This window comes from Orbicella faveolata, unplaced genomic scaffold (assembly GCF_042242905.1).
Source record: "Orbicella faveolata isolate gen_17 unplaced genomic scaffold, um_ofav_v1 contig_12, whole genome shotgun sequence".
Lineage (NCBI taxonomy): Eukaryota > Metazoa > Cnidaria > Anthozoa > Scleractinia > Merulinidae > Orbicella > Orbicella faveolata.
The window spans coordinates 2811540-2838562 of record NW_028301539.1 but is presented as its reverse complement, the minus strand read 5'-3'; the positions used below and the strand labels follow the sequence as shown (position 1 = coordinate 2838562).

At 39.4% G+C, this 27023-nt stretch overlaps 2 protein-coding genes across 2 annotated transcripts; one reads left to right on the top strand and one right to left on the bottom strand.

Moving 5' to 3' along the window:
- Positions 1–9147, top strand: LOC110065364 (UDP-glucose 6-dehydrogenase-like). The gene is made up of 13 exons (XM_020772498.2): positions 1–264; positions 349–450; positions 594–629; positions 2148–2263; positions 2743–2788; positions 3548–3623; positions 4105–4226; positions 4521–4668; positions 5279–5504; positions 6266–6361; positions 6820–6860; positions 6980–7071; positions 7632–9147. The coding sequence occupies exons 1-13, from the start codon at positions 103–105 to the stop codon at positions 7818–7820; spliced, it is 1452 nt and encodes a 483-aa protein (XP_020628157.1). The 5' UTR covers positions 1–102; the 3' UTR covers positions 7821–9147.
- A 1029-nt stretch (positions 9148–10176) lies between these two features.
- On the bottom strand, positions 10177–26367 carry LOC110065395 (uncharacterized). Its single transcript, XM_089276831.1, has 15 exons — positions 26296–26367; positions 24345–24507; positions 22026–22127; positions 21253–21518; positions 20631–20747; positions 19749–19913; positions 19405–19518; positions 19075–19200; positions 17841–17937; positions 15468–15686; positions 14633–15006; positions 13661–13828; positions 13082–13198; positions 12162–12278; positions 10177–11441 (listed from the first exon to the last, which is right to left on the bottom strand). Exons 1-15 carry the CDS (start codon positions 26365–26367, stop codon positions 11286–11288), a joined length of 2373 nt encoding a protein of 790 aa, XP_089132957.1. The 3' UTR covers positions 10177–11285.
- Positions 26368–27023: the final 656 nt, after the last annotated feature.

The window sequence follows — 27023 nt, the reverse complement described above, 5'->3', positions numbered from 1 at the left end:
GACCAATTGTAGGAAATCTGAAAATGCCGCGAGTAAACAGAAATTAAGTGAAGTTCAGCCACGACGTTGCTCACTCCAGAAGTGTCTAGATTCCTCGAAGAAATGAATTCCATCAAGGCTATTTGCTGTATAGGTGCTGGCTATGTTGGCGGCCCAACATGCAGTGTCATCGCGCTAAAATGCCCTGAGATTAAAGTCACCGTAGTCGACTTGAGTAAGCCCAGAATCGACGCGTGGAATTCGGAAAAATTACCGATCTTTGAGGTAAAGTAACTTAACAGTTTAGGCCATCCCAAAGAGCTTTTGTTTCTCTTGAACGATTTTAATCCCTTACTTTCATCTTCACAGCCTGGCCTTGATGAGATTGTAAAGCAGTGTCGTGGCAAAAACCTGTTCTTTTCAACAGATATCGATAGCGCGATTCGCGAAGCCGATTTAATATTCATTTGTGTGAGTATATTGATTTAGTGAATCACTTGCGTGCATGTGTTCACTTATTTCTGAACCAGGAACTGTTATTTAAGTTGATTCAAGCTTTACTGCATTTTGCCGTCCGAGTAACTTATCAAAACCGGCGTCTTTCATAATTTCAGGTTAACACTCCGACGAAAACGTTTGGTTTGGGAAAGGTAAGCTTAGTAAACTCAAGTTAGAGTCTTCGTACAGTTTTAAAGTGACAAAAGGATTTATTAGCTTAAAATGGACTAAATGTTGTGTTTTAAACAATAAAATCATTAAGCTAGCATTTGGCAGGCAATTAAATATGTATGCGATGTTACGTGGTCAATCTTAGAATCGACTACATGTATCTGTTATATGACCTTTCACATTATCAAGAAATTTTTACAATCGGATTTTTGTCCCTCATTGTGGTTGTTATAGAGATACCTAGTTAATTACATCATTATCACAAGGGTCTATTGAAAAGTAAGAATCACATTCATAGGGTAATGAGCAGCGAAAGTTCGTGAACTCCTTTACTTGGAATACATGTTATAATTATCTTTTAAAATAAGCGGGGCTGTTGTTCTTGAAAATGTATATACTGAAGCCGAATTTTTGATCCCTCTTAAAAGCAGCTGTACTTTTTTATCACTTTAGTCAGCAACTCAACAAATACATTTGGTGCTCATTTACAGTGTGGTTATCATTTCATCAAAGGGAAAAGTAAATATTACAATACATCAGCCAGGATGATTGTTCAACGTTTTGTGATCTCTTTCAAAGGAAAGGGAAGAAATTGAAGGAGTACAGAACCATATCATTACTTAGTTTTTCTGTTTGGAAGTTGACCCAGTCTGCTCAATGCTCTGAGAGAGAAAATATTTGTGCTTGCATGATGGTGTTTACAATAGCCCCAAGCAAAATAACTGAATTCATAAAGAACCAATCACAAAGGCTCGTTATTAAATTTAAATTTCTTTTAAACAGCGGTTGGCTCCATGAAATATTTTGCGATTTGAAACCCCCACACCTCTGGAATTTCCAGTTTAGCATTGCACTTTCCCTTAAAAGGTTTGGCATTTAAAACTGCTGTCGACCCCTTTCCCTCAGACTTCCAATACGGGGTAAGTTTCGCCAATCCTGACCAATATTTATCCTCTTACAAGTCTATGTTTAGTATTTCATTACAATTATAATTTTCTAGTTAAATGTATATTGTTTAGGCAGGCTGATATAAATAATATATTTTTCTTTGGTGTAATTCTGTTTGCTTTGTTAGCAACAATTGAACTGCAATAAGGCACAACAAATAATATGATGTAATAAAATATATTGGCACATGTGTAGGAAAATAAATGGCTATCTAACCATCAAACCTTGAGAACTTTGATGGTTGATATTATCAAATACTACATTGTAGCTACAGAGAGTATATTACTTGGTGGCATGAAGATATGAATCTTATTTTTGAGTGATAAAAACAATAGACTAGATAATAAAATTCATATATTTCAGCCATTTGTCGAAAGAACTGTGAAAAAGCAGGAAATGATGTGATCAATATCATCACTAATGAGGATTCGAAAAATACGCCATTTGGGTTCTGGATTTAGTTTCATGTGAATTTTACAAGTGGTGTATTTCCAACAAGACAATGATGTCTAATGTAATAAATTCTGCATATCTCTCACATTAATTTGTAGGGTCGTGCACCAGATTTGAAGTACATAGAATCAGCAGCTAGACATATTGCTGTGGTTGCCGATGGTGAGAAAATTGTTGTAGAAAAGAGTACAGTCCCTGTAAGGGCAGCAGAAAGGTAATAACTAAGGAAATGTAGCATGTCAGAGCACTTACTAGCTACTGTAGTCTAGTATTGTTCATGTACAAGCTGGCATTTTTGCTCTTACTTCCATAGCAGGAGTGATGAGTCGAGAATAATTTGCCACTCTTTGCAATTACTATTCCATTTAAATGGGATACGCTAGACACTTTGAAGACACTTAATCAGTAGGCCACTGGGCCTTTCCTGGAATGCATCATTAAAGGTCAAATACTTGTAATTTCTGTTTCAATTTTTTTTTCCAACTCTTGATGTAGCTACATGTGAGAGAAGTTCCTCAAGAATTTCCTCACAGTTTGTCATGTGGGCAAGTGCATGTTCATTCCTTTCTATTACTGCTTGTACTGTAATAAGCATACTTTTTTTTTATCAGAATGTGAGGAAACATGTATAATTATATGTTATGCTAATGGCAAGTAAACTGTAAATAATGTGAATTGCATTTTCTTTTGCAGCATCACAAGAATATTTGATGCAAATGGAAGCAGGGGAAAGTTCCAGGTTGGAACTGTTTCAATCTCACTGTTTATTATTTTAGTGGTTTCAAGCTCTTTAATAGCTCTTTGTGAGTGTGCTTGTACATGTACAGCCAGACTCTCTTGGATGCTTCAAAAGGGAAGTTGACTAACTTTATAACAACTGTCAGTCAGGCTCCCACATGGCAATCTTGTATTAATTAAAAACAGTGTACTTATAATTGAACTTCTTTTTATATGCTATTAGGCCATCCGCTTTCTTTTCGTTTATTGTCGAATGCGTTTTCTGATTCTGGGTCGGTCAGTCGGAGAAGGAAAAAAACGAAAAACAAAAATAAAATTGGAAAAGGAGTCTGGAGCTACGAGGCCCGGTACCTCAGCATAATATCTGTGGAGCCTGGAAACAACAAGGTGTGGTTACAAAGTCAACATCGCAGCAATGCAAGAAGGAAAAAAGTTGACATCATTGTTAAAATCAAAAGGGAACAGGGAAAAACTAAGAATCTGTAAGGCAAAAAATTGCTTATGTTTCAGATTAAAGTGACAATTATTGTTTGAAATAATGTGTCATTGCCTTCTGTCTAACTTTTTTTTTTTTTTTTGGAAAACGTGAAAATCTGGGTCGGTCGGACGATGCTAAACAGAGAAAAAAAGGGGATGGCCTTATAATAATTCACTAAAGATTTTACTGTGTTGAAATGAATAAATAAATAAGTAAAATAATAGAGTTTTTACATGTATGTACGTGTAGAGCAGATCTCAAATGTGGGTATTTGTTTTTTAGGTTTTGTCCAATCCAGAGTTTTTGGCTGAGGGTACAGCCATTAAAGATTTGATGGAGCCTGACAGGGTTTTGATAGGTTGGTATAATCGTTATTTTTATTGAAGAAGCATTCTTACAAATGATGAACATATCTTTTGAAATTTAGGCTAACTTTTTCAAGATAGCTAAGTGCAATTTAATCCATCTGTATCATTCTCAGTCTTATTAGCCCATTAAGGTTATTATGGGCAGCCATGTAATCTTTTTTATTTTAACTTGTTTTTGTTCATCTAATTTCTAATTTCTAGCTGAGTACAAATAAAGTTGTTGTTGTTGTTTAGTGTCCTTGTTCTCCTATGTTTACGGATGGACTTGACTTGGTTTTCTTTGGTTTAAATGTAATGTCCATTTTGTAGATTATGAACAACATCTGACATATTAATCAAACTTGTACATGTACTTGTATGTTGTGAAACATTTTCCTTTAAGTGCATGACCTGTAGAGAGTATATTATTTGCCCACATTTCCTGGCAAATGTGTTGATCAAATATGATTAATGTTATTGTTTATTTCGCAGGGGGTGAGCAAACTAGGGAAGGGTACAAGGCAATTGAAGCATTGTCAGCAGTTTACGAGCACTGGATTCCTAAAGAGAGTATTATAAAAACCAACACATGGTCCTCGGAACTCTCAAAGCTGGTTCGTAAACTGTGACTAATGGAACACTTTTAACTAATTGATATATTAATAGTATTTGGAAACTACATGCAAATGACTGTACCTTGTTAACTATTAATACAACAATTCATTTTGATCTGCAACTGGCCACATTTATTGTAACATTGTTGCATTGTTTTTAATAGCTAGTCTGACTTACAATGTACATGTACATGTAGGTGCATTAATATGTGTACATGTATATAACTTGAACATCCTTGTTTGAAGGATTTATTTTTCTCTTGAATAATTACCATCACATTATATTTTCTGCAGGCAGCCAATGCCTTTCTAGCACAGCGAATCTCCAGCATCAATGCCATGAGTGCAATCTGCGAGGCCACTGGTGCAGATGTGTCTGAAGTAGCAAGTGCAATTGGACGAGACACCAGGATAGGAAGTCATTTTTTGAGAGCTTCAGTTGGTATGATATAATTTTTGAGTTACTACATGTACATGTCCTGTACAATGTACATGCAGTGTTATGGAGGTGCAGTGGCCCCATGATTAGCATTAGATTGCCTCCTGGATCGAACAGTCAGGGGTTGATGCTGGGATCTCTTTGTTATGTTCTTGGGCAAGACACTTTACTCTCAAAGTGCCTCTCTCCACCCTGGTGTATAAATGGGTACCAGTGAACTTCATGCTGGGGGTAACCCTGCAATGGACTAGCATCCAGGGAGATGGGTGGGGGCTGGGGAAGCAGAAATACTCCTAGTCACTTCATGTCACTGAAACGCAAGATAAGCACTGGCCTGATGGGCCACTTACATGTCTTATGCAGACTTTACCTTTACCTACATGCAGTGTTCAATAGTTTTTTCGATGGTTGTATGCAATAAGCCATCGGCCACATGTAGACTTGAAAATGGGGACTAACATTTGTAAACACATCAAAGTTGAGTGATTTTTAAGACATTAAAATGAAAAATTATTTCGTTCAGTCATATATAATACAAGAGTATACATGTATAGTATATAATTGAAAACATGCTATTTCAAGTGATAAATTTTTTTTTTTGTACAAACAATAGGCTTTGGTGGAAGCTGCTTCCAGAAAGATGTCCTCAATCTTGTCTACCTTTCTGAAGCTCTGAACTTGCCTGAAGTTGCAAACTACTGGTACCAAGTTATTGCAATGAATGAGTATCAGAGACGGCGATTTGCAAGTAGAATTGTGCACTGCTTGTTTAACACCGTTACTGATAAGAAGATTGCACTGTTTGGATTTGCCTTTAAGAAGAATACAGGGGACACCAGGTATGTCATTGTTGTAATATAACAATTTTTTCTGACTTTCATATCTTGTTATGAATCCACTACAGAAGAAGCATGTTTAGAACATGAATTGGTGAAATGATGAAATGTCATTACGGGTACTAAGAGAAAATTAATGTGGGATTCATGTGTCTGTGAAGGTTAACCCTTACAATTATTATTAAGAGCCAACCACTGTCAAGTCAGCGATGTAGGCTAACTGGACACAGTCTATTTACACCCGCTTTCAGTGTTGTGTGTATAGGCGACATTTTTCAACATGCCATCTTTCGACATGCTATATAACCTGGCCTACGCCAAAAATGTAAGCACAACTGAATTCTTTACGGTACATGCAAAGTCTAACATTTTCTCCAGCCATTTTAGGTCAGTAATACATGTAATAACTGGAAAAAATTCCAAACGGTCTTTCAGCCATTTGCATAGCATGTCGAAAGGTGGCATGCCCTTTTCCCTTTTTAGTCTAGGAATACATTTTACATGTAGGTCCTAATATTGTGTTAATAGGCTGTTTCCAAGTTGCACCTTGCCCCTGTGTCAAAATGAGTATTTGTTTGATTTCAACCATTAATTTTCTATAAAAGTGGGTTGCCCCTATAGCTTCATTTTCATGCAGATCAAAATCATTTTCATGTGAAAGATTTTGCATGAGGATTTGTTTAAAACAGAGGCACAAGGGAACTTGGAAATGGCCTATTGCTTAAATACCTTGTATTAAAACATGCAACATTGCTATCTTATAGGGAGTCGGCGAGCATTTATATCTGCAAATATCTGATGGATGAAGGAGCACGCATAACAGTGTATGATCCCAAAGTTGAAAAGGATCAAATCGTTTTGTAAGTAAAATAAATGTTTTTCTTCTAAACAAGTTAATGTCAAGGATGCAAAACTTTGATACACAATCAGTCCTTCAATAGGAATTGTGACATGCAGTCGAACCTCTCTAATACCACCAGAGGGCCGGGCCTGAGTGTCTGCAGGCATTATGGGAGCTGGCTGTATGGTATTATAGAGGAAGAGATTGTTTGTATATGAATTCTGGTCTCCCTGTAGCCAAGTACATGTAAACTGTTGGTAACATAGAGGTGTCCATATTGTGGAGGTGTCTGTAAGGAGAAGTTTGACTGTGTGTGAGAGCTATTGGTATTTATGAGCTTGCATATTCTAGGCTTCCTTAAGAAAACAGTTGTGTGCTGTTTTAGACAGAATAACTACTTAATAAAAGGACAATTTTTCTTTTTTTTGCTTAACTGCTAGCCTAGCTGATTATCATATTGTTGTTATTTCTGTACAGGGAGCTAACACACCCATCAATTTCAGAAGATCCAGAAAGAGGTATTTTGTCGTGAACCAATAAACCTTATAGAAGGTCACTAGTCTGTGCATTACTTTCCACAAGTGCGGATAATGTGTGTGAAAATTCTTATTCATGTTTCCATATTTTTCCCCCCTAGTGGAACGTTTGATAACAATTGCTAATGATCCTTACAAGGCTGTTGAGAGTGCGCATGCGCTGGTCATCTGTACAGAGTGGGATGAATTCAAGGTTTGCATTGCGTTCTTGTTTTAGTGTCTTCCGTAGTTTTGGGTTTTCAGTTGCGTCAGAAGCTAAAATTCGGAAAGAAATTTTTCCAGTAGAAACTTGTTTCCATTTGCTGTACATATAACGGTTCTCAAGCGATCAAAGAACGAACATGTACTGTGATCTACTGTTTGCACCTAGGGAGGAGCTCCGATATGAAAAGGTCGTGGATGCTCGTCGGAAAAAGGCTCGAGCTTTATTTGACCCCTAAAAGATACCACTTAAAACGGAATTGACTCGATTAACAGTCGCTGTTCGAGAAAGGTCTCGGGCTGGTGGACTGGACTGGAGGGAGTTGCAGAAATCGAGCCTAAAAACGGAAATAAGAGTGTTTTTTAATTATTATTTCTGCGAGTGCATCCTAAAAGATGCTTTGACAGCTGAAAATAGTCACTGTGGCGTTTTGTCAGGAACACCCTAAGTGAGAACGGAATCCTTGATTTGCACTCCTAAGCGTGCAACGAGCATCCCCTGGTGTATGCATTGCTCATGTACATTCATTTGATATGTATTTTTTTTCACAGACATATGACTACAAACGTATTTATGACAGTATGCTGAAGCCAGCGTTTGCTTTTGATGGCCGAATGATCCTGGATCACTGCCACCTGCATGAGATTGGATTCCAAGTGGAAACCATCGGCAAAGTCATTTCTTCCGGTTATATGCTGCCGCTAACTCCCCCAATAGCACCCCCTAAAGAAGAGAAATGAACTACGTACTCTACCATTCCCGAAGAAAAGTGAATATTAGTAAGCAATTATCTTTGAGGGGTTGTCTACTCAAACAAATGTTTTAGATAATATTTTCTCATAATAATTTGCATGTGAGGTATGGTAATGTTGTTACGATAGTTTTCACGTAGCATACCAAATCCATGTAGATATATTTAACATTTACAACGCAAGTTCAGTGTTTCTGTCAGTTGATAGCAATATCAATGTCGACCGAAAACGGAAAGGAAGCTGTAAGCACTTGCTATTGGCACATGCACAGGCCATGTTTCTATTTAACAAGTAGATTCCATGTTGCTGTGCGTTTGTTCAGTAATGGATCACAGATGACGTCAAAATGTGGTAAGAACAAAAAGGTGGTATACTAGGCGATAGCCGAGTGTGTCACTGATGTTCTTACCACATTTTGCCGTCTTTTGTGATCTATTACTGAACAGACGCACGGCAGCATGGAATCTATTTGTCTTATACAATAAAGGAACGAAAAAGAAATTGATCATGACGTCATCAATGTGTCGGTCCTCCAATAACCAATCAAAATGTGAGAATAATTCGATATATCACATATGGCGCGGTGGAAACACGGATTAGAGTCAGCTGCTATCAGTTATTTTCTGAAGGAAAGAGAAAATAAATTGTCAGTATTTCAACAGAGTAATTAGATTTTTGGAACCTCGAAGTTCTGACTCTTCGGAGTTTCCTCGTCTGAGCTTCATAAGGAAATGTTCTGGCGTAGATTTTTTTTGGGAGTATTTGGCGTGTATTCCTCCTTTTAAGACTTATTTATCAACATAAAACATATATAAGAAGCTTTCCAAGTTACGACATATTAACGTTTAATTTCAGTTTATGTACGTTTCTCTTATCGTCGGGAAGACTTTAATGTAACAATCAACTCAGTTGCAAGTAGCACTCTGTGAGTTATATTTAAATACAAATGGACAGTATCTGGGGATGGACCAGTTTCTGGGCTGACTCGGTAACACCGTGTCAGGAAGCGATAGTGTTTTTAATAAATGAGTGCAGTGATGACTGGCCTGTTAGAACGATTTTCGAGCTTGAATTGTTTATCACATTGGGCGATCTATGGAGCTATTATTATTATTATTTTTTTTTTTAAAAAGGTCCCGTTACATACTGCAAGTGCCGTTTAAAACACTTTTTGCAATGAAAAATAGGTTTTATTGATACTTCTAACGAGTTCTTAGCACGTGCGATATAAAGGAGCGCGATGAGACAGGGTAACCACAATTGTACAATTTTATCAAATTAAAACAATTCTTGTTATTAAATGTTTAACCCTCCATCAGTTGTATACTTGTCTAATTTTACTCTAATTCTTGACAAGCGTTTTTAAGAATCTAAATTTCATATTAAAAAAAAAAAATACAACGCTGCCTTACGAGCATGCTTATCAGTACAATTCGAAACTGAAACTGGAAAGCTTGCGAAAAATACAACTGTCCTCAAGCGCGGGAAAATATTGAACCCGTACAAAAAGCGCGGGAAGCCGCGCGACAACTGGGAAACGCGGGAAACACGCAAGCTCGTGATTGATTGGAAAAAGCAGCATTAAAGCTGGGACTGGTGTAGATATTTCGTATACGGGAGATTTGAACAAGTGGCAGTAGAGCGAGTTGTTTCTTATACCCTTGGAAAGTTCTGCCCTCTGGTCACGCATCTGTCTAACATTTGAGAGCTTGATTGAATTGCGAGACTATTGGCGGTTTTCATGTGACGTCATCAATTTCCAAAATAAGACATTACCAATCCCTGTGAAGTTTTAGTTTAATCAGAGGTAAGGCCCTCTAATAACTTGACGTTTTGCGACGTTAAAGCCCGACAGGGTTTTCCTCATTAAGTAATAGAGAACTTTTGAATTCCCAAGCTTGTGCGTTGCGTGACATAGAAATGGCGGCCAGATCCCGGGGAGGGGGGAGCACTGCCATATATGGGCTATATTGGTATGTGCCGCTGTGAAGGGTATGGTTTTCAAGCGGCTTACTCTAGGACAGGGTATATAAATCGGAGTGTTTGGGTCTAAATTAGGGTTTAATTTTTCACAAAACTGACTCGTTGGTTGAAGATTTTATCTGGACTATGGAAACCAGGAATTGCCACTCAAAAATGTATAAAAAAAAATCAAATCGGCAAGTTTAAATTTACGCAAATCAGCCTCAACAGTGTCGATAGTTGGGGGATTTGGGGAGTTAACTCTAGTATAGGGTAGCAAAATTCAGCCCAACTAGCTGTGGTATAGGCTAAGGTTTCCAGGGTCCCAGCGGCACATGCCCACCCAGAAATGCCCAAAGTACCCCCCCCCCGGGGGGGGACCAGATAGGGCTCTCGAGTAGTTTAAAAGATGAGTAATTGCCCAAGTTTTTACTTACTAAACAGTTCTTGCTCTAGAACGAAAATTAATTTCAATGTGTCGGAGCTCTAGAATAATAGCGTTTTGTTCCAATGGCAAAACTCAATGACAGATCTTTCCGGCTGCCTTGTCCCTCCGAGGGGCACAAAAAAAGGCGACTTTAATTTATACCAAGCTTTATAAATTTGAGTGAAACACTTTTCCGAATAACGCGCGAATGAAAACCCCTCGCAGACCTAAATCTTCGCGAACTTGTTTATATATCAATCATCTTTCATTTCACAGCTTCTTGACTTATTTGTTGAACGGTTACGATTTTTATTTTTCATGGCGTGAGACTGCAAACCAATCTTACATCACTTTGCTAAAAATGTTTCCATTTTTACCTCTAAAATTCTTTAAATGAGGATTAAGAAATTCTAATTTCTGATCTCACATACAACATATTGGGTAGCCAAATAACCCTTTTAGTGTTCGGAATATTAAAATCAACTAATTCTCCCTACTACCGGATGAAATGAACATCATTTTGAGCCTGTTTCAAGAGCTTGTGAAAATCACGAATAAATTCCCATTGACACTTGCTTCCTTGCTTTGGCCCCGTCCACACAGCGCTGGAGAAATTTGAAAAATGCAACAATCACCGGTCATTTTGGATTTGTGTTTGAGGAGAACTCGAGCAGGGAAATCACGTGATTATCAATATGTCATCGTCTTCGAAAAGCTCCGTTTTCGTCCACTGAAACGAAAAGCCGGCGTTTTCAAATTCCTCTGGTTTGAAGAGCGCTTTCGAAGAGCTCCGTTTTCGTGACGGATTAGTGTGGACGGTAGGCCAAACCGTTGAAATAAAGCTGCGTTTTCAAAACTCCTTCAACGTAGTGTGGGCGGGGCCTTAATCTGTCACCATTTAGAAAACAAATGCAATTAAACAGGGGCATGAGTGTTGAGATGTCGTTTTTATCAGTCTTTTCAATTCATCCATTGCTTGAACCTGTAAAGAGAAAAGAAAAGAAGTCAATTAAACTATCGAACTAGAAAGTGGAGGCACTCGACCGTGGTATCTCACTAATGGTTTAATCAGACTTTTTTCCGCTAATATTTTGACATGTTTGTGTAACTGATCTCCAAAGGAACCTACCAACTGCTAGCACTGTAACAAACACTGGATCGTAACCTTTAGAAGTATGGAGCTCTTTCACACACACACGACATTTGAAAGCGTCGATATTCTACAAATTAAAGGAAAATTTATTTAAACAACAACTCATGATTATGCACAGTTCAATGAAAATAATATCAAGTAATAAAACATGTTATATTGTTGGGAATTTTACATGTGGGTGAAGTTGTCCTAAGATCAGACGATTTGTCAAAATTGAAATACAATATCAAATCGAACTGGAAAAACCGATTTGTATCACACAAGGAAAGTTGGTAGAAGAAAACGCAAGTTCAGTTCAGTAATTGTTTTGAACTGTAAAGAGAGGAGAAAAGAAGTCAATTAAACTTTCGAACCAGAAAGTGGAGGCATTCGACCGTTGTATCTCACTAATGGTTTGATCAGACTTTCACCCCAATATTTTGACATGTTTGTATAACTGATGATCTCCAAGCGGAACCTATCAATTGCTAGCACTTGTTTAATTCCATTAGATAGTACTGCTGCAATAAATCAATATTATTTCCCAAAACAAGACGGATCATCCCTCTCGCCAGGCTGGGGAGCAGGGATGGCGCGGTGGTGAGAGAGTCGAGTCTGTTGTTGATTCTCACCTTGCTCCGAGAGTTTTCGCCGGGTTTCCCGGGTTTCCTCCTCCACAAAAACCAACATTTTCAAATTCCAATTCAATCAGGATAGAGGACCTGCATGAAAACCAGCTAAGGCTGATGTTGCTTCCTCTCTAAATATTGCAATTATTCAGAATGACGCTCATGGTTTTGCAACTTACCTCGACCCAAGTTGAAATGCTATTGAATTCAGCGGGCGTGTTGCCTTGAAGCGTACTGTGGCCGGCGGACACTATGACAAATGGTGCTTCATGGAACGTCAGTGTAAACAGTACTGTCTGTTTGGACAATAAAAGACTTACGTATTACCATTACCAGTATAAGGGATCCGGGGAGGGGACCTGAGGGTTTTCCCATATGTGGGCTCAGCGCTGTAAGCTGCCGCTTATAAGCCTTCCCACCTATAAGCCCCTCCGGTTGTCGGCCCATATACCTGTAAACAAAAAATTTCCGATTATAATCCCCCGGATATAAGCCCCCTTCCCCTCCCCCTCCCCCACTTCAGTGGAAAATGAAAGGAATTCGATTGATTTTGATTTTTTAAAGCTTCATTAAAAACCAGTTTATGAAAAACGTATTTCGATCAACACTGCATGCTGTAGCTCATTTCGAAAGAGTTTTTATTCTGCTTGTAAGCTTCCCCCGGATATAAGCCCTTTCGTTTATAACCTCATCCAAAACCCCTCAGGAAGTTGCATCAGCCCAGGTCTTTTGAGCGGCAGTTTACGGTATAATGATATGTGCTGCGGGACAGGGTACGATCGGTTTTTGAGGTTCTCGATCCTTAAATAGGGTATCATTTAGGCCCCTGTAGGGTATCTAAATTGTATCATCGAAGATTGCTGTGCATAAATGCCCAGCTAAACGAAAAACAAATAATCTGTTAAAACTGAAATATCCGTTAACTTCAGCATGTTCAGGAGGCCATCATGAGGGACTCCTGTTGACTTAGCAATGGCACTCTCTCCAACTAAACTGCATGCGAATAAACGGCTGGTGAATTCAAAACCAATTCAAATACAAATTCTGCAAACAGCTTGCTGCATACACTAAATTTTCGCTATCAATCCAGCTCTCCCACCTGGCAAAACGCGTAGTTAGTTGCACTTAACGACTCGAGTCCCTGGCTATTGCTGAATGTCACGTTCTGCCAGTCAGCGTGCATCGCCTTGGGCAGATCTAGAAATGCCATCCAGTCCTACCGGAGCAATAACAAGATGATTATCAATTTACAGTAAATCGAATGCTCTGGAGTGAAAGTGGCGAGGGACATCTCTAGATCGTCCAGGTATTAAAAAATGTCTGGATTTTTGTCATTTCCTAGTGTAGCCGTACAGGGGGGCGTGCCTTGCAGTCCGTGAAGCTATGTAAGCTGTCTTACAAAGAGGGATTTTCCGGAAAAGTACTGTTCCATTTGACTTTCAACCGAAATTTCCGGATTCTTTTGCTAAATAGTAAGCACCCTACAGATCTAATGATTTTAGTTTCACTACAAACGTCAACAACACTAGCTTGGTAGCCTCGTTCTGGAATGTGGTTGCGGGCTTACTAGACTCTGCTCTAAACTTTTCAGCGTAAAATCTCTCCAAAGACAGTTATGAAAAGCACTGAATGTTTGTTATGCTGCTACAAGCAACATATGTTTCTTTTTTTTACTTACCACGATTATGTCTTCATGCAATCCGTCAAAATTTTGCATTTCTCGCGAACACACTGTAAACTTCCCCACTTCAACATTTTCGGCCCAGACAGTCGCGGCATCGTGATTGCGTTCTGCATACGTGTGCTCACTGGATACCAGAACATACGGAGGTCGAGAAAACTTTCCCTGAAAAACAAACAAAAAAAAAATGAAAGTAAAGTACAAATAAATATGCAATGGAATTTACCAGCAATACTTCTTTTAAGTGGCTGGGAACAGTTTCCAGCACTTTCCAAGATTTTGACGAGTCTTTATAACCACTCTTTACCAGCTATTAGTGACTCGGATGACACATATCCCAGACTTGACATATGAACAACGTGAAGCAATGATATGAAACAGTTTTTTAGTAATGGTGCACATTAAAAGCAAAAAGTTCGATAGGGGGCGGGGTAGTACCTAGTAATATGCTAATGGTGTGCCGCTGGATTTGGTCTCATTTTCACGATTGGATTAACTAGAATGGGGTTTCAATTTCCGACAGTGGAATTTCTAGAATGGGGTTGCACATTTTCGGGACTTTTGGGGTGAGAAAATTCTGGGAAGTAGGGATTTAAAAATGGGACGATTCATGGTGAAAAAGATGTTGGCGTTCTTCAATCGGTTTAATAAATGTGTCAACTCTGTTCATTTTAGGATGAACTAATCAAAAGGTTTTATAAGTTGAGATCGCGAAAATGATATTTGCGTGCTCAAAAGTGACTAAGATGGGGCCCATAATTGGCCACAGAATAGAGTATAATGAGGTAGGGGATTATGAGGGCTAGCAACACATCCTCAGCAAAAATTGACCCAAGTACCCCACCCCCAAGCCCCAGGGTTGGATATCTCTACACGGGCGCTTTTACCGGACCAGTCGGTAAAAGATTCTGACATGAATTTGCAAAAACGCACGAAAAAAATTATAAGGTGATACTCAGTAAAACACACCTGGGGGAAAGAGACTTCCTTACAGTTTGTTCCATCCCACCAACTTGTGAGATGCTCATGTCCTGTTACAGATCCCACGGGGTTGCCTTGATACGCGATGAAATCTACGTATGTGAGCCCACCGTCTGGAGGTACGCGGTCGAGCCTCCCAGCAGTCAACACACAGATTCGAAATTGCGCAGAGGAGACATCCTCGGTCCAGGCTACCGCAGCCTCGTGGGTATATTTCGCGGATGAGTTGAAGTAATTAACTGTAAGCTGCACGTGGATTGGCTTGTTTACGAGGAAAATGGAGTTGCTAAGCGAAATTTGTTTGCACTGAGCTTCTGTACTACCAAGATAAACAAAAGCTCGCCCTCGATAGAACAAAAACGCTGTTGAAGGAGAAATTAATTAATTGAACTGACATTAAAACGTTCAACTCGTTTGTAAGGTGGGAAGGGATGGGAGGGGGAGGATGACAAAAGTTTCCAACAAGCAATCCAGTCATAAGAAGAAAGTAGTCTCCTAGCAACATGACGTAATAGTACGGTGACAATGTATAACCGAACCCTCCCCGAAAGGCAGTGCATCAGGCACAAGCGTCTATATTTGGTGGTCTTTTCTTTGTATCCAAGCCTCTTTTGAGAATTGAGGGACAAAAGAAACTTACGTTTGAATATTAATATAGATAACGTGGTCTATTCTTATCGCTGGAAAACTGCGACCAATGCTAAGCGTGGGAAAACTGCGACCTGCTTAACACTTTGTGCTTGTTTGGTTTTGTCACAACCTAGCTCAAATACATAGAAAGTAACTTCGACATTTCATCAAACAGAAGTAAGTTTTTACTTACGCTCACAGCTTCCATTTTTCTTCACTCCAATGAACTTTTGTTCCGAACACGACTCCTTCTGTAAGAACCCAAAATTCCGGTAAGTGACCTTATCATCTGAGCAAACCTCGTCTTCGTAGACCGGCGGGACTTCATTGCACACGCATCTGCCGTCATTTGGACCAAAGACTTGACACGTGGCATAATAAGAACAAACGATCTTTTGACAAGGATCCAAATCTACACAAAAAAGGCAAAAGTTGGTAGAGACTACAACAATCTACTGCAGGGCATGCAAAAATAACGTTGCTTCAGGGCTGTGGGTGTGCTCGACTATTGGGGATCTGGGGCAGAGAATGTATCAGCTACTTGCGCACGTATTCCTATTAACGTCTAAAAACCTTAGCCTGAGAGAAAAATCGGAGAATTACGTGTGCGACCCGATCGCGAAATGGGAAATATTGAGAAAGGTGGTTCACTGAGTTCTTGAAAGGTCATTTTCTTTGGCGTGGTTCTTTTACAATTTGGCTTAATAGCCCCTTTGTAGCTAGGGCATCACGTGACCTACTCTTCATAAAATTATGGGCTGTAACTTAAAGAATGCCAGAAATGGAGAAAGCATGTCAAAAATAACAAAATGGCCAAGTTTGAGGTTCCTGGCTTTAAATAATGAGATTTTATGACTTCGGTTTGAATTTTTAAAAGATTAAGAAGATTTGTATGGAAAACGTTGTTAGAGAGCAAGACCTTGCTCTCCAGCAACATTCTCATCGATATCCTCAAAATGTTCCGAAAATTCAAACTGTCCTGTAAACTCACTATTAAATGCCAGGGGCCCCAAACTCCTCTTGGCAATTTTGCTATTTTCGATACGCTCTTTCCATTTCTTGCATTCTACAAGTTATAACCCTGAGTATAAAAAAATAAAATTACGCAAAAAAATTTTTTTACGTGACCCCAGCTGCAAAGGGCCGATGTAATGGGTCTACATGTTCGGCAAATGTGCCAAGCAATGTAGAGCAAGTTCACGTATTTTTAAGCTACTTTCCAAGTAGGTAAATTAAATATGCATAGCAAGGAACATAATTGTATTGAAAACATTTCTTTCCTAATAGAAAACTGAGGGTTTCTTTTGTGTAATTTTGATAAATCAAATCTGCTATTTATATTTTATCGATACGTTTTACAATAGGGAGCTTAAAGGCTGCCACACACTAGCCGATTTTTTGTCGTAGAACTGCAGATTTTTTGTCGGGATCAAATCGGGTTGAAATTTGTCGGACCATCAGCTTGCCGCACACTAGCCGATTTTTTGTCGTAACTAACCGCGTTTAGACTTGGGGCCGAGTCATTCCAAATCAAGACGGCGCCTTTTCCACTGACGTGACTTTCATGACATTTCCTAATTGGTTGAGGCGGGCGCGAGCCCCGACAAATTGTCTTGGTCTACCGCACACTAGCCGACAAGGCCTGACATCACGTTTTGAGATCTAGCACTGTCAGATATCGTCCGACAAGCCCCGATGTTGTCGCAGACTTGTCTGAATTCACCGCACACTAGCCAACAAGTGAAGATTTTTTGTCGGCCGACAAAAAACCGGTTGGTGTGCGGCGGCCTTAAGCAACGACGACGGCGATGCCGAGGACGACGTGTAGTCAAAAATGAATTTTTATTTTACCAGCGAAATTCGCAGTTGTCTAGATTTGTTCAGAACACCAATGGCTCTAAAAACGTGCTTAGGTTAAATATGAAATCACAGTGTTCAGTTCCAAATGAAAATACGAAAAATTAGCCGTTGTCGTTCACGTTCCTTAGACTAAGCAGAATTTGGTCATTTCACGTTGTTGTTTTTCAGAGGACGGCAAAGAAATGTACAAAGATTTAAAACGTACTCGTACAGCTATTGTTTTGCTCATAAAACGTTTTCTTCGGTGGCGTTCTCGTTGCCTCGTAATAGTTTGCTTAAGCTCCCTGACCGTTCGACGAGCCAGTTAGAATTGATTTGCAGTATTGGTGAAAGCCCTTTTCCAGTCTCAACTCAGGTCGAACACAAGGAATAACAAAAGTGGAGATGCAACTGTTTTCAGCACTCAATAAATAAATATTTACAATATATTACTTATTTTATTATATAACTGAGAAAATTTATTTCATTGTGATTGGCTGAGAGCAAGCCGATAAATCGCTAATTTTAAATTTGCACTGCCGTGCAAATTAACACGCGCACTTTCGTGATTTTCCCAGTTATAGAATGAATGAGTAATCATATGAAGACTAAAACAATTGAAGATTTACACTGCTCTTGATACTTGCATGTTTTGAGGGAATTTTCAAATAGCACCCGCATTCATACGATTACCTATACAAATTTAAAATAATTGGTATTCACTTACCACCAAAAGCTATGTACTGAACAGTTATGGGATCATGATGTCTATTGATTGGTTGCAAGTCTTTAACGCATGCTGTGAAACCGACTTTGTCGAGATCCTATGTAAATAAAAATAGCAGGGGAACAGTGAGCCAATAAAAAGGCAATATATATATAAAGAGATCATATTTGTGTACTACACCCTCGTACAGACCTAAAGGCTTAAATACATCTTTGAAATTTAATTGTCTTGTGGCGTTACTCGGTGATTGAAATGTCTCACCCAAATTTAGAGAGTCTGTATGGGGATGCCATGTTGGTGTCCTTCGGAGGGGCACCAACATGGCGGCCGTAAAGTAATAGAAACATCTGTCATTTAGTTTTGCCATGAAGACGACAAGTTATCACAAAAGAGCTCCGACACATTGAAATAAGTATTTTGTCTAATGATGGACTGTTCAGTTAACAAAAACGAAAAGATAAGTCATCTTTTGGAATACACGATAGCCTTTTCGAGCCACCATTTTAATTTCACCCAACGCATGTCAAAAGCTTAAAGATTCAAACTTGTTCTATTACAAAAGGAAGATCCTGTCGCGCTACAACTTTTTACAAAACATCAAGTTGTTAGAAGGTCTTAAATCCGATGAGACTAAGACCTTAGTTCGCACTTTGTCTTCCGTTCCGATACCGTAACCTATACATTAAGAGATAGTAACTGTTCGCTTGCCATTCCACAGTCCCACACTAATTATTGTGAAAGAAGTCTGTCCTACAGCGGAGCTGTACTGTGGAATAGTTTACCCTCGAATATTCGTCAGTCACCCTCTCTTGATGAATTTAAATCTAAGTTAAGAATTATGATTTGGATTGTAGTCTTATGCGAGTTTTATTTTGCTTTTATACACGGCTTCCTTGTAAAGCAGGTTTTTTCAGTATCATTTCTTTTATTGTAGTAGTTATTGGTGATTTATTAGTTAGGTAGCTGGACTAATTTAATTGAACATTGTTAAGTTCTGACGGAGATACCGTGTCTAAATAAAGATTTTACCTTTACCTTTACCTTTTAGGAAAGGTGAGTACTTTTTTGTGTTGGAATATGACAACGTCACACGAAAACCGGCAATTCCAAATTTCCTTTGCATTGTCAACCTTTCTATGCCATTAGTTTTTCTTTGTGCCTAATGGCTTGCGATCCTATTTAGAATAAACAGATAATAGAGAAATTGTTCTCTTTTTTTTTAAGAAAGACCCACCTCCACCCACGAGGTGATTGCGTTATATTCTGGACTGACGGTTCGCAGTTTCCCTTCGTTGTGATCATGCCTCGGGCTGAGAAGCAGGACAGGGGCCTTGTAGAAAGGTTGCTTGAATAGAATTTCCTTCAAAGACAATTAACGTCATCGCACAAGTCAGCATTTAAAAAATTGTTATCAATTTATTTTAACAAATGTCTTCATTTTGTGGCTAAATATTCCGCGAAAATGAAACGTGAGCTAATATTGATTGCCTAGTTTAACATTTTTGAAACCACCATCAATATTTTCTATAATCTTTGTCATATTTACGTGCTCTTGCTCTCTCACCTCGCAGAAACTATATTTAAATCTTTCTTCTGGCGATCCTGCATTTTCAAACATGATTTTCGATTTCTCGGGCATTTTCCATCCTTTAGGCGTTGTGGCGAGAGCAATCCATTGCTGAAAAAAAAAATTGTCGTAAAAGAACTTGAAATTGGAATTGGACAAAACTCTACGAGAATAACTGCATAGCTGAGGACTTTGCAAAAAAGTAAAATACGGTATTTTTTTCCATTATTTCTATGGCCAGGTATTCAGTAAGGCCAATAATGAACAAACTTACTTCGAAACCAGTATTTAATCTAATGTGTCATTTGGGCCATGTCAAAGATGTTTCACAGCAAACTCACCACGCGAATGTTTGCATGACCGCCACTAAAGTTCGTCACTTCTCGCAGATAGAGTTTAAATCCAAAAGTTGTGACATCTTCGCTCCAAACGGAGGCGGCGTCTTTTCTTTGATGCGGAGTACTGTGAACCGGAGTGACGAACACTTCTGGCACTGGGTTAAGTTCCTGGAATGAAAAGAAGAGACCCAACCATTGGTCATGAATGGCTAGTAATTCCTGTTTTCTGAATCGAAAGAATAATATAGAGGTTTAAAAGCAAAGTTCTGCTAGGAAATCCAGTTATAAAGAAATAAATAACTGAACTACAACAACAGAAAAAGTAGCTTGGAAGATTTTAAAAATGAAATCTACTCCGTAATTTCAGCGTAAAAACTAACGGTAAAAGCGCGCGACGTTTCGACCGAACTTCGGTCATTCCAAGCTTAAAAGTTTAGATAAAAATTTTGCACCAGTATAAATATAAAACAAAGAAGTAAAAGTATGTAAAGTATGAAAATGTAAAAAAGGGTGTTAAGAACAATGAAATGCATATCAGGATTTCTAATTTCACATGTGAAATTACAAAATTGCCATAGCAACATTTGGCGCGAAATTTCTTGAAACAATACACAAGTCAAAAACCAACGATTGTAAGCGTAATTTGTCACCCATGATATTAACAGGTAATCAAATGGTATGTTCGTGAAATTAAGAAGTAATTTCACTCACGTTTTGTCAAAATTCTAATAATTTCCCTGTCCTTTTTTTCGTCATCATTTGCCATAAATATTTTACACTACAGAGCAAATAAACAAAACGCATACAGATGAACTTGGCTTTAGCGCAGGACATAGTAATAGCTTTGAGATTTTTCCGGTATCTCTAAAGATGTGCACCACATACCCAAGGAAACGAGATATGAACATGACTTGTTCCACTCGTCCAAAATGGAATGTCCACGATTCCTTCTGCACCGTCTTGTGGCTGTCCGCGAAGCGCCAGCCAATGAACGGTCACCACCTGCAAAGTGAAGGAGGTCTTATTCAGCGTAGCTTTTACTGGGGGGGAGTGGGGGGAGTGGGGGGGGGGGGGAGGGTCGGGGATGCGTGGCTTAGCATCACTTAGTGTGCTTAAATCTAGAATAACGCCTCGTCCACACTACGCCGGAGAAATTTGAAAACGCAGCTTTTCACGGTTAGGCCTTCCGTCCACACTAATCCGTCACGAAAACGGAGCTTTTCGAAAACGCTCTTCAAACCGGAGGAATTTGAAAACGCCGGCTTTGCGTTTTACGCATGTACGGTGGACGAAACACACTTTGAAAACTGATAGGGTTTTCCTCAAACAAAAATCCAAAATGACCGGTGATAGTTGCGCTTGAAAATTTTTCGGGCGTAGCGTTGACGGAAAACATCTGATGTGTTTTCAGAGTGAAACGCCGTTTTCAAATTTCTCCGGGGTAGTCTGTACGGGGCCCAGGAGGCGATGACTGTTTATGAAAGGCTATAAAAATCAATATATTTACCCGCACTTTATCCGATCTTCCCGACGTTTCCACGCAAGCTGAGAATCCAGTTGCGTTGGCCCACTCGAGCCAGACTGTCACGGCCTGAAGCAACGAGCTGGTCATGGCACTGGAACGAGATGGCGCCAATTGCACCAGCACTTTTTCCGCCAAGAATGGAGGGGAAAATGGGGCAGAGTTACATTTGTAAGTTGAATCTTCAGAGATCTCAAATGTGACTTTTCCATAACGAATGTCAGTGGACGAGATGGGTTTTTCTCCATATACTGAGAAGAAAAAAGAGGATTAAATGAGTCGAACTTAAAAGTGATCGAAGATTACAGAAACGATCAGGGTGAAGCGGGCAGGAAAAGCCAAATACAGAGAAAGGAATCGGTCTGAAAGCCAAAAATATCAGAACAGCGTTCACAAGCAGTGATCAGGCCAAATAACAACCTAAAATTATTCGTCTGCCTTCTCTGAAGTAAATGGGTCTTGTTTTTACGGTGTATATGGGCACATAGATCCAGCGATACTGAGTGATATTCCCGTTACCGTACTAAACAACTTATTTAATAGGTTGCCTTTGTGTAAACAAGATCTGTAAGACCATTGAACCCGACCTAACGTTTCTTCACCCCAGTGCGGGATTTCACCTATAAACTGAAGATAGCCAGAACTCATCCCGACCCGTGGCATCCCGAAGCATGCTTCCACATACCGACAATATCCTAACTGACGATAGCTAGAACCCATCCCGACCCAGGGCATCCCGAAACATGCTATCTACATACCGACAATATCCTTTCCAAGGTCCGGCTCTTTCGGGATCAAGAAAAAAATAATGATCAGGATCGCCAACATGAGGAGCAGAACCAATACCGGCACAAGAAGGCCTTCAAAAGAATTTAAAAAATCAATAATTTTTCAAAACAATGAGGTCGTCAGATGGTCACGGGCAAGGGTCTGCTCGGGCGGGGAGGGCTTCCATCCAAAAAGAACGACGGTGCTTGTTGGAAATTTCAAAAAGAACTTCTCAGATCCAAGATCCTGTTTTGTGGACGTGGCTTGAAATTTTTCTCACCCCTAAGAGGTACCTATTCTAAAACAGCGCATTAACTGACACTCATAATCAGTTAAATCGCGATCGATAAAGACGAGTGCTTTGAATACACTCTACTTGTAAAGCTGATTATCAAATATCTCCTGACATATCATTTTCTGCTCCATACCCTCAAAGGTATACCGCAAATGCTCCTGCGGAGGACCTTTTGAGGCCGGTTGAACACCCTAAGAGGTACGAAAACCGCTAAAAGGTACGACGAAGACCCCCGTCCTTTTTATCCGGGAGTAACCCCCCCAGGGAAGGGGGGGGGGCTCGGCCCACTGCTCATTTATCAGCTAGGATTTACCACTAGATTCTATATAGATACAAGTAAGCCAGTCAAATTTAAAATTGAAAAACAACATTTCAATTGCCTTAAAATGTCATTAAAATGTAATTAATATCAGCCGAACGCGGTCGCAGTCCACCTTGTGTCAGAGAATGTTCCAAGTATAAATCGGAACTATCTCTACTAAGGCCCCGTACGCGTCCCGGCGGAGAAATTTTAAAACGGTGTTTTGATTCTAAAAACGCATCAACTGTTAGTTAATTATGTTTTCCATCCACACTACGCCGGAGAAATCTGAAAACGCAATAATTACCGGTCATTTTGGATTTGTTTTTGTGGAAAACTCGATCAGGGAAATCGCATGGTTATCGCGACTTCATCGTTTTCGAAAAGTTCGGTTGAGAACGTTTTCCGTTCACACTAAAAGGCAAAACTTAAAGTACCCATAATGTCAAAACTTTTTTTTCGCTCATCTAATTCTACATTTCACCTAATGAGCTTCTGCGAAAAATTTTTTCGATTTGGATAAAACGCATTTTTTTTTACGAATCTTTACAAAGTTCAAAATTTTTTTTTCTTGCGGTCGACCCCTGCCGCTGATCACAAGAATAACGTGCTCAAAATGGCCACGAGACTGATGCCTGTGACGTAGGTTCAGGAACCTACGATGAAGACTGAATGACTGATGTTGTTTTCTGGATCATTAACGTTGTTACAAAGAGCGGCAACACACCCTTCCGGCATTTTCAACTAAATGTAGACAACTCTGAAGCAAAATTTCCACTTGTTTTCAAGTCAGATAAGTCATGACCCAAATCACGTGTTCCTGAACCAACGTCACGACTCACTTCAAACCGAGGAAGACTGGTGCGAATGGTGGACCAAAAATGGCGGCAAATTTGAACGTCTTTAAATACTTTTATTATATGGCTGTGTCTCACAAAGACTGGGAACTACCGAATTCACGAATTTGATTGGCTGAAATCTATATTGACCGCGGTCTAGATTTTCCCATCTAGACCGGCATCTAGCTAGACCGGTTTCATTTTGCGTTGAAAAAGTAGCAAACTAATGTACAAAAATGTTCACCATTTTCTTTTATTTTCTTCTCAATCATTTATGGAAGTGCCAAAAAGCCTGATGACAAAAAAAAGTAAAGAGGACGAGCAAATTTCGGCAGTTTTCAGTTAAGTTCATCGCCGTTCGCAAGCAAACTGTCAGCAAACCAGTTACATTAAACGAATTAAAGTTTTCTTCTTTGCCATATAATAAACATCTTATTAACCGAGCTAAGTCGGTCTGTATGGGAGAATCTTGACCTCGGTCGTGTGTACAGACCTCACTGCGTTCGGTCTGTACTCACGACCACGGTCAAGATTCTCTCATACAGACCTCCAGCTCGGTTAATAAGAGCTAAATAAAAACATTGCATTTTATCCAAATCGAAAATTTTTTTTCGCAGAAGTTCAGTAGGTGAAATGTAGAATTAGATGAGCGAAAAAATTTTTTTGACATTATGGGCACTTTAAGTCGGCGTTTTTTTAATCCTCCGGTTTCAAGATCGTTTTTGAAAAGCTCAGTTTTCGTGAATTTAGCGTGGACGGTAGGTTTAAACATAGAAATAAATTAAAGCTGCTGGCTGCGTTTTCAAATTTTTCCAGTGTATTGTGGACGCTGCCTAATACATTCCCATAACACAGAACTGATCCCGTCACTTGCCTCTTCTACGACGTCCACGGTGAGACGGTTTTTCGTCCTTCCTTTCTTCCTCCTTGTCGTCCTCGTCTTCTTCTTCGTCAAAGTCGTCGAAGGACGAATTGTAACAGCCGTCGTCTTCGTCAGCGGAAATGAAGCTGTAGTCATTCAGTTTAGCAGAAAGAACCTGACATCAAACATTTAGCAAAATAAAATTCCATCCAGTACACCGAGAGCACTTTTGTTTTCTTTTCTTTTCAGTAAAATTTGTCTTCACCTCTTAAAATTTTTAAAACGATAATATTACTATTCATAAAGTATGTTTACTCTCTCCCAAATTCTGGATGCTGGACGATATTGTTTTGACGACTTATTCTCTGCAGCGCAGTCAACAACAACATGTGCAAGAGTTTCGCATACGTGTCTGTCACACCCTAGTTCACTCGTTGAAAAAAATTAAGAAAACGTGCGAAATTTAACTGTTGGTGGATTTTTTTCTCGCACGGTATTGTTTTGACGTGCCGCCTTAATTTTTCGCACCAAATTTGAGCAGCTGAAGAAGGGAAGTTTCCATTTTAATTTTTGGCTTTTATTCCTCAGTGGCACTATTACAATTCCCACATTTTTATTTTTCGATAAAAGAAAAGTTAGCTTTCCTCGCTGTCCACACGCTTATTTCCTGCGCGAAAAATTTCAGAAATTGTACAGTTTGCAACAAAGGACTAGCTTAAAAGTAATGAACCTGACAATAATTTCTCACATTGGAGCGTGCGTTCCACTACCATGCAAAATTTAAATTTCTATGAGAATGGTTATTTTGTTTGAATACCCTTTGTTCGTTTGTATTTAAAACTTTTACGTTGCAAAGTTTCGTGCGGTTGTCACGTTTACTGAACGGGTGCGTCTTGCAACCTTTGCTTTTGTTTTTCAGCTATATTTATTAACCTTTTTTTTTTTCCTTTCGTTACCACAGTTTCTTTCTTCGTCTACCGAGGTCAGGGAGTCGGCCACCGTGTTTTGCAGTGTCAGAGTTTGGTTCGGTCATGTGCCATCTTCTAGTTTTTGCAAGAGTTTTCACACTCTCATTTGTTGTCTTTGGACGAATTTCAGGTTAGTATATTGATAATTAGGGATTTTACCTCATTTCGGTGCGTATGAACGGGAAGACTTTCAATTCAGTTTCTCTGTAATAGTATCTGAACGTACATTATTCAAGTTGACGGAAGCATTTGTTCGCGAAAGCAGAAAATAAATGTTCGACCGAGTGTCGTATCTTGTGATATACATTTTTACAAAATCGATATTTTTTCTTTGTCACTGGAAAGTTAAAGAACAGTTGACCTGCAGGACTTGGTTCGTGTCAATATTTGCTTGTAATGGAAAGAATCTAGCAATCTCATTTTAAAAAAACCTTGCCGTTAAAACTCATTTCTTTGGGCGTCTTGTTCAATTCAATAATTACTTCCGTGACGCTGTGAAGTTGGAATTGCGGAGGAAAGTTACTGTTACGTACTGATTCAGGATCTTTCGAATTGCGAAGCAGAAGCAAAGTTAAGAAACTTTATTCCTTTCAAAGTTGAATAAGTGGCCTATATAGCCATTTGAAAATTTAACGGCGGAAAGAAAGCAATAAGCAAGAACTAACATTAATTTGTCTAGCTCCGTTCGTCACTTAGTGTCCATTTGTATATTTCTGATTGAAGTCTTCTACCGGTCCTCTTTGCTTTAAGGTGGCCAGACACGAGGGGTCATGTTGCAGGGAATATGTTGCAGCAACATGTTGCAACGACAAAAACGTATGTGGTACACACTGAGGCGACATGTAGCAGGGACGTGTAGTGGGGACACGTAACAGGGACAGAATCACAACATTTGCACACACATGAAAATGTGTCTGCAAATGTGGCGTCTGGCCACCTTTACTTGAGTTATGTTGCCGTCGGTTAGGTTCAGTTGTGTTCTGATAGTTTTATACCATGGTACATTTTTCCTCTCTTGTTTTTTCTTTGTCAGGCTCAAACGGAATGCTATTTGGATCTGGAGACATACATGTCCTACAAGGTAAAAACTATGACTGCAAAATATTTCCCTTTGACCCAGAGTTCTCCTCTGACGACGTTCGCGTGCAGTTGGCTGTTACATCTAAGAAATACGAGGCAGCTGTAACCTGGATAGGGAGTGCCTCGAGATCAGGGTAAGAAAATCAAATGAATTAGAAGAAATGATTGTTTAAAATATATGCATGAGCCCCGTCCACTCTACGGCGAGGGAGTTTGAAAACGGAGGTTTCACTCTGCAGATAACGCATCAAATGTTTTCTGTCCAAACTACGCCGGAGAAATTTGAAAACGCAACAATATCACCGGTCATTTAGGATTTGTGTTTCAGTATAACTCTGGCAGGGAAATGTCACGATTTCTAACTGTGATCGTTTTGGAAACGAATCGTTTTCAAAATGTTTTCTGTCCAGACTAAAACGCAAATAAAGCAGGCGTTTTCAAATTCCTCCGGTGTGAAGAGCGTTTTCGAAAAGCTCCGTTTTCGTGACGGATTAGTGTGGACGGAAGGCCTGTCCAGAGAAATAAAGCTACGTTGTCAATTTTCTCCGGTGTAGTGTGGACGGGGCATTATTCTCTGATTTCGCGACAAAAATATCAGCTCTGATTATTGAAAGGGCGTGGCACGATTACCCGTGGCCTGGGA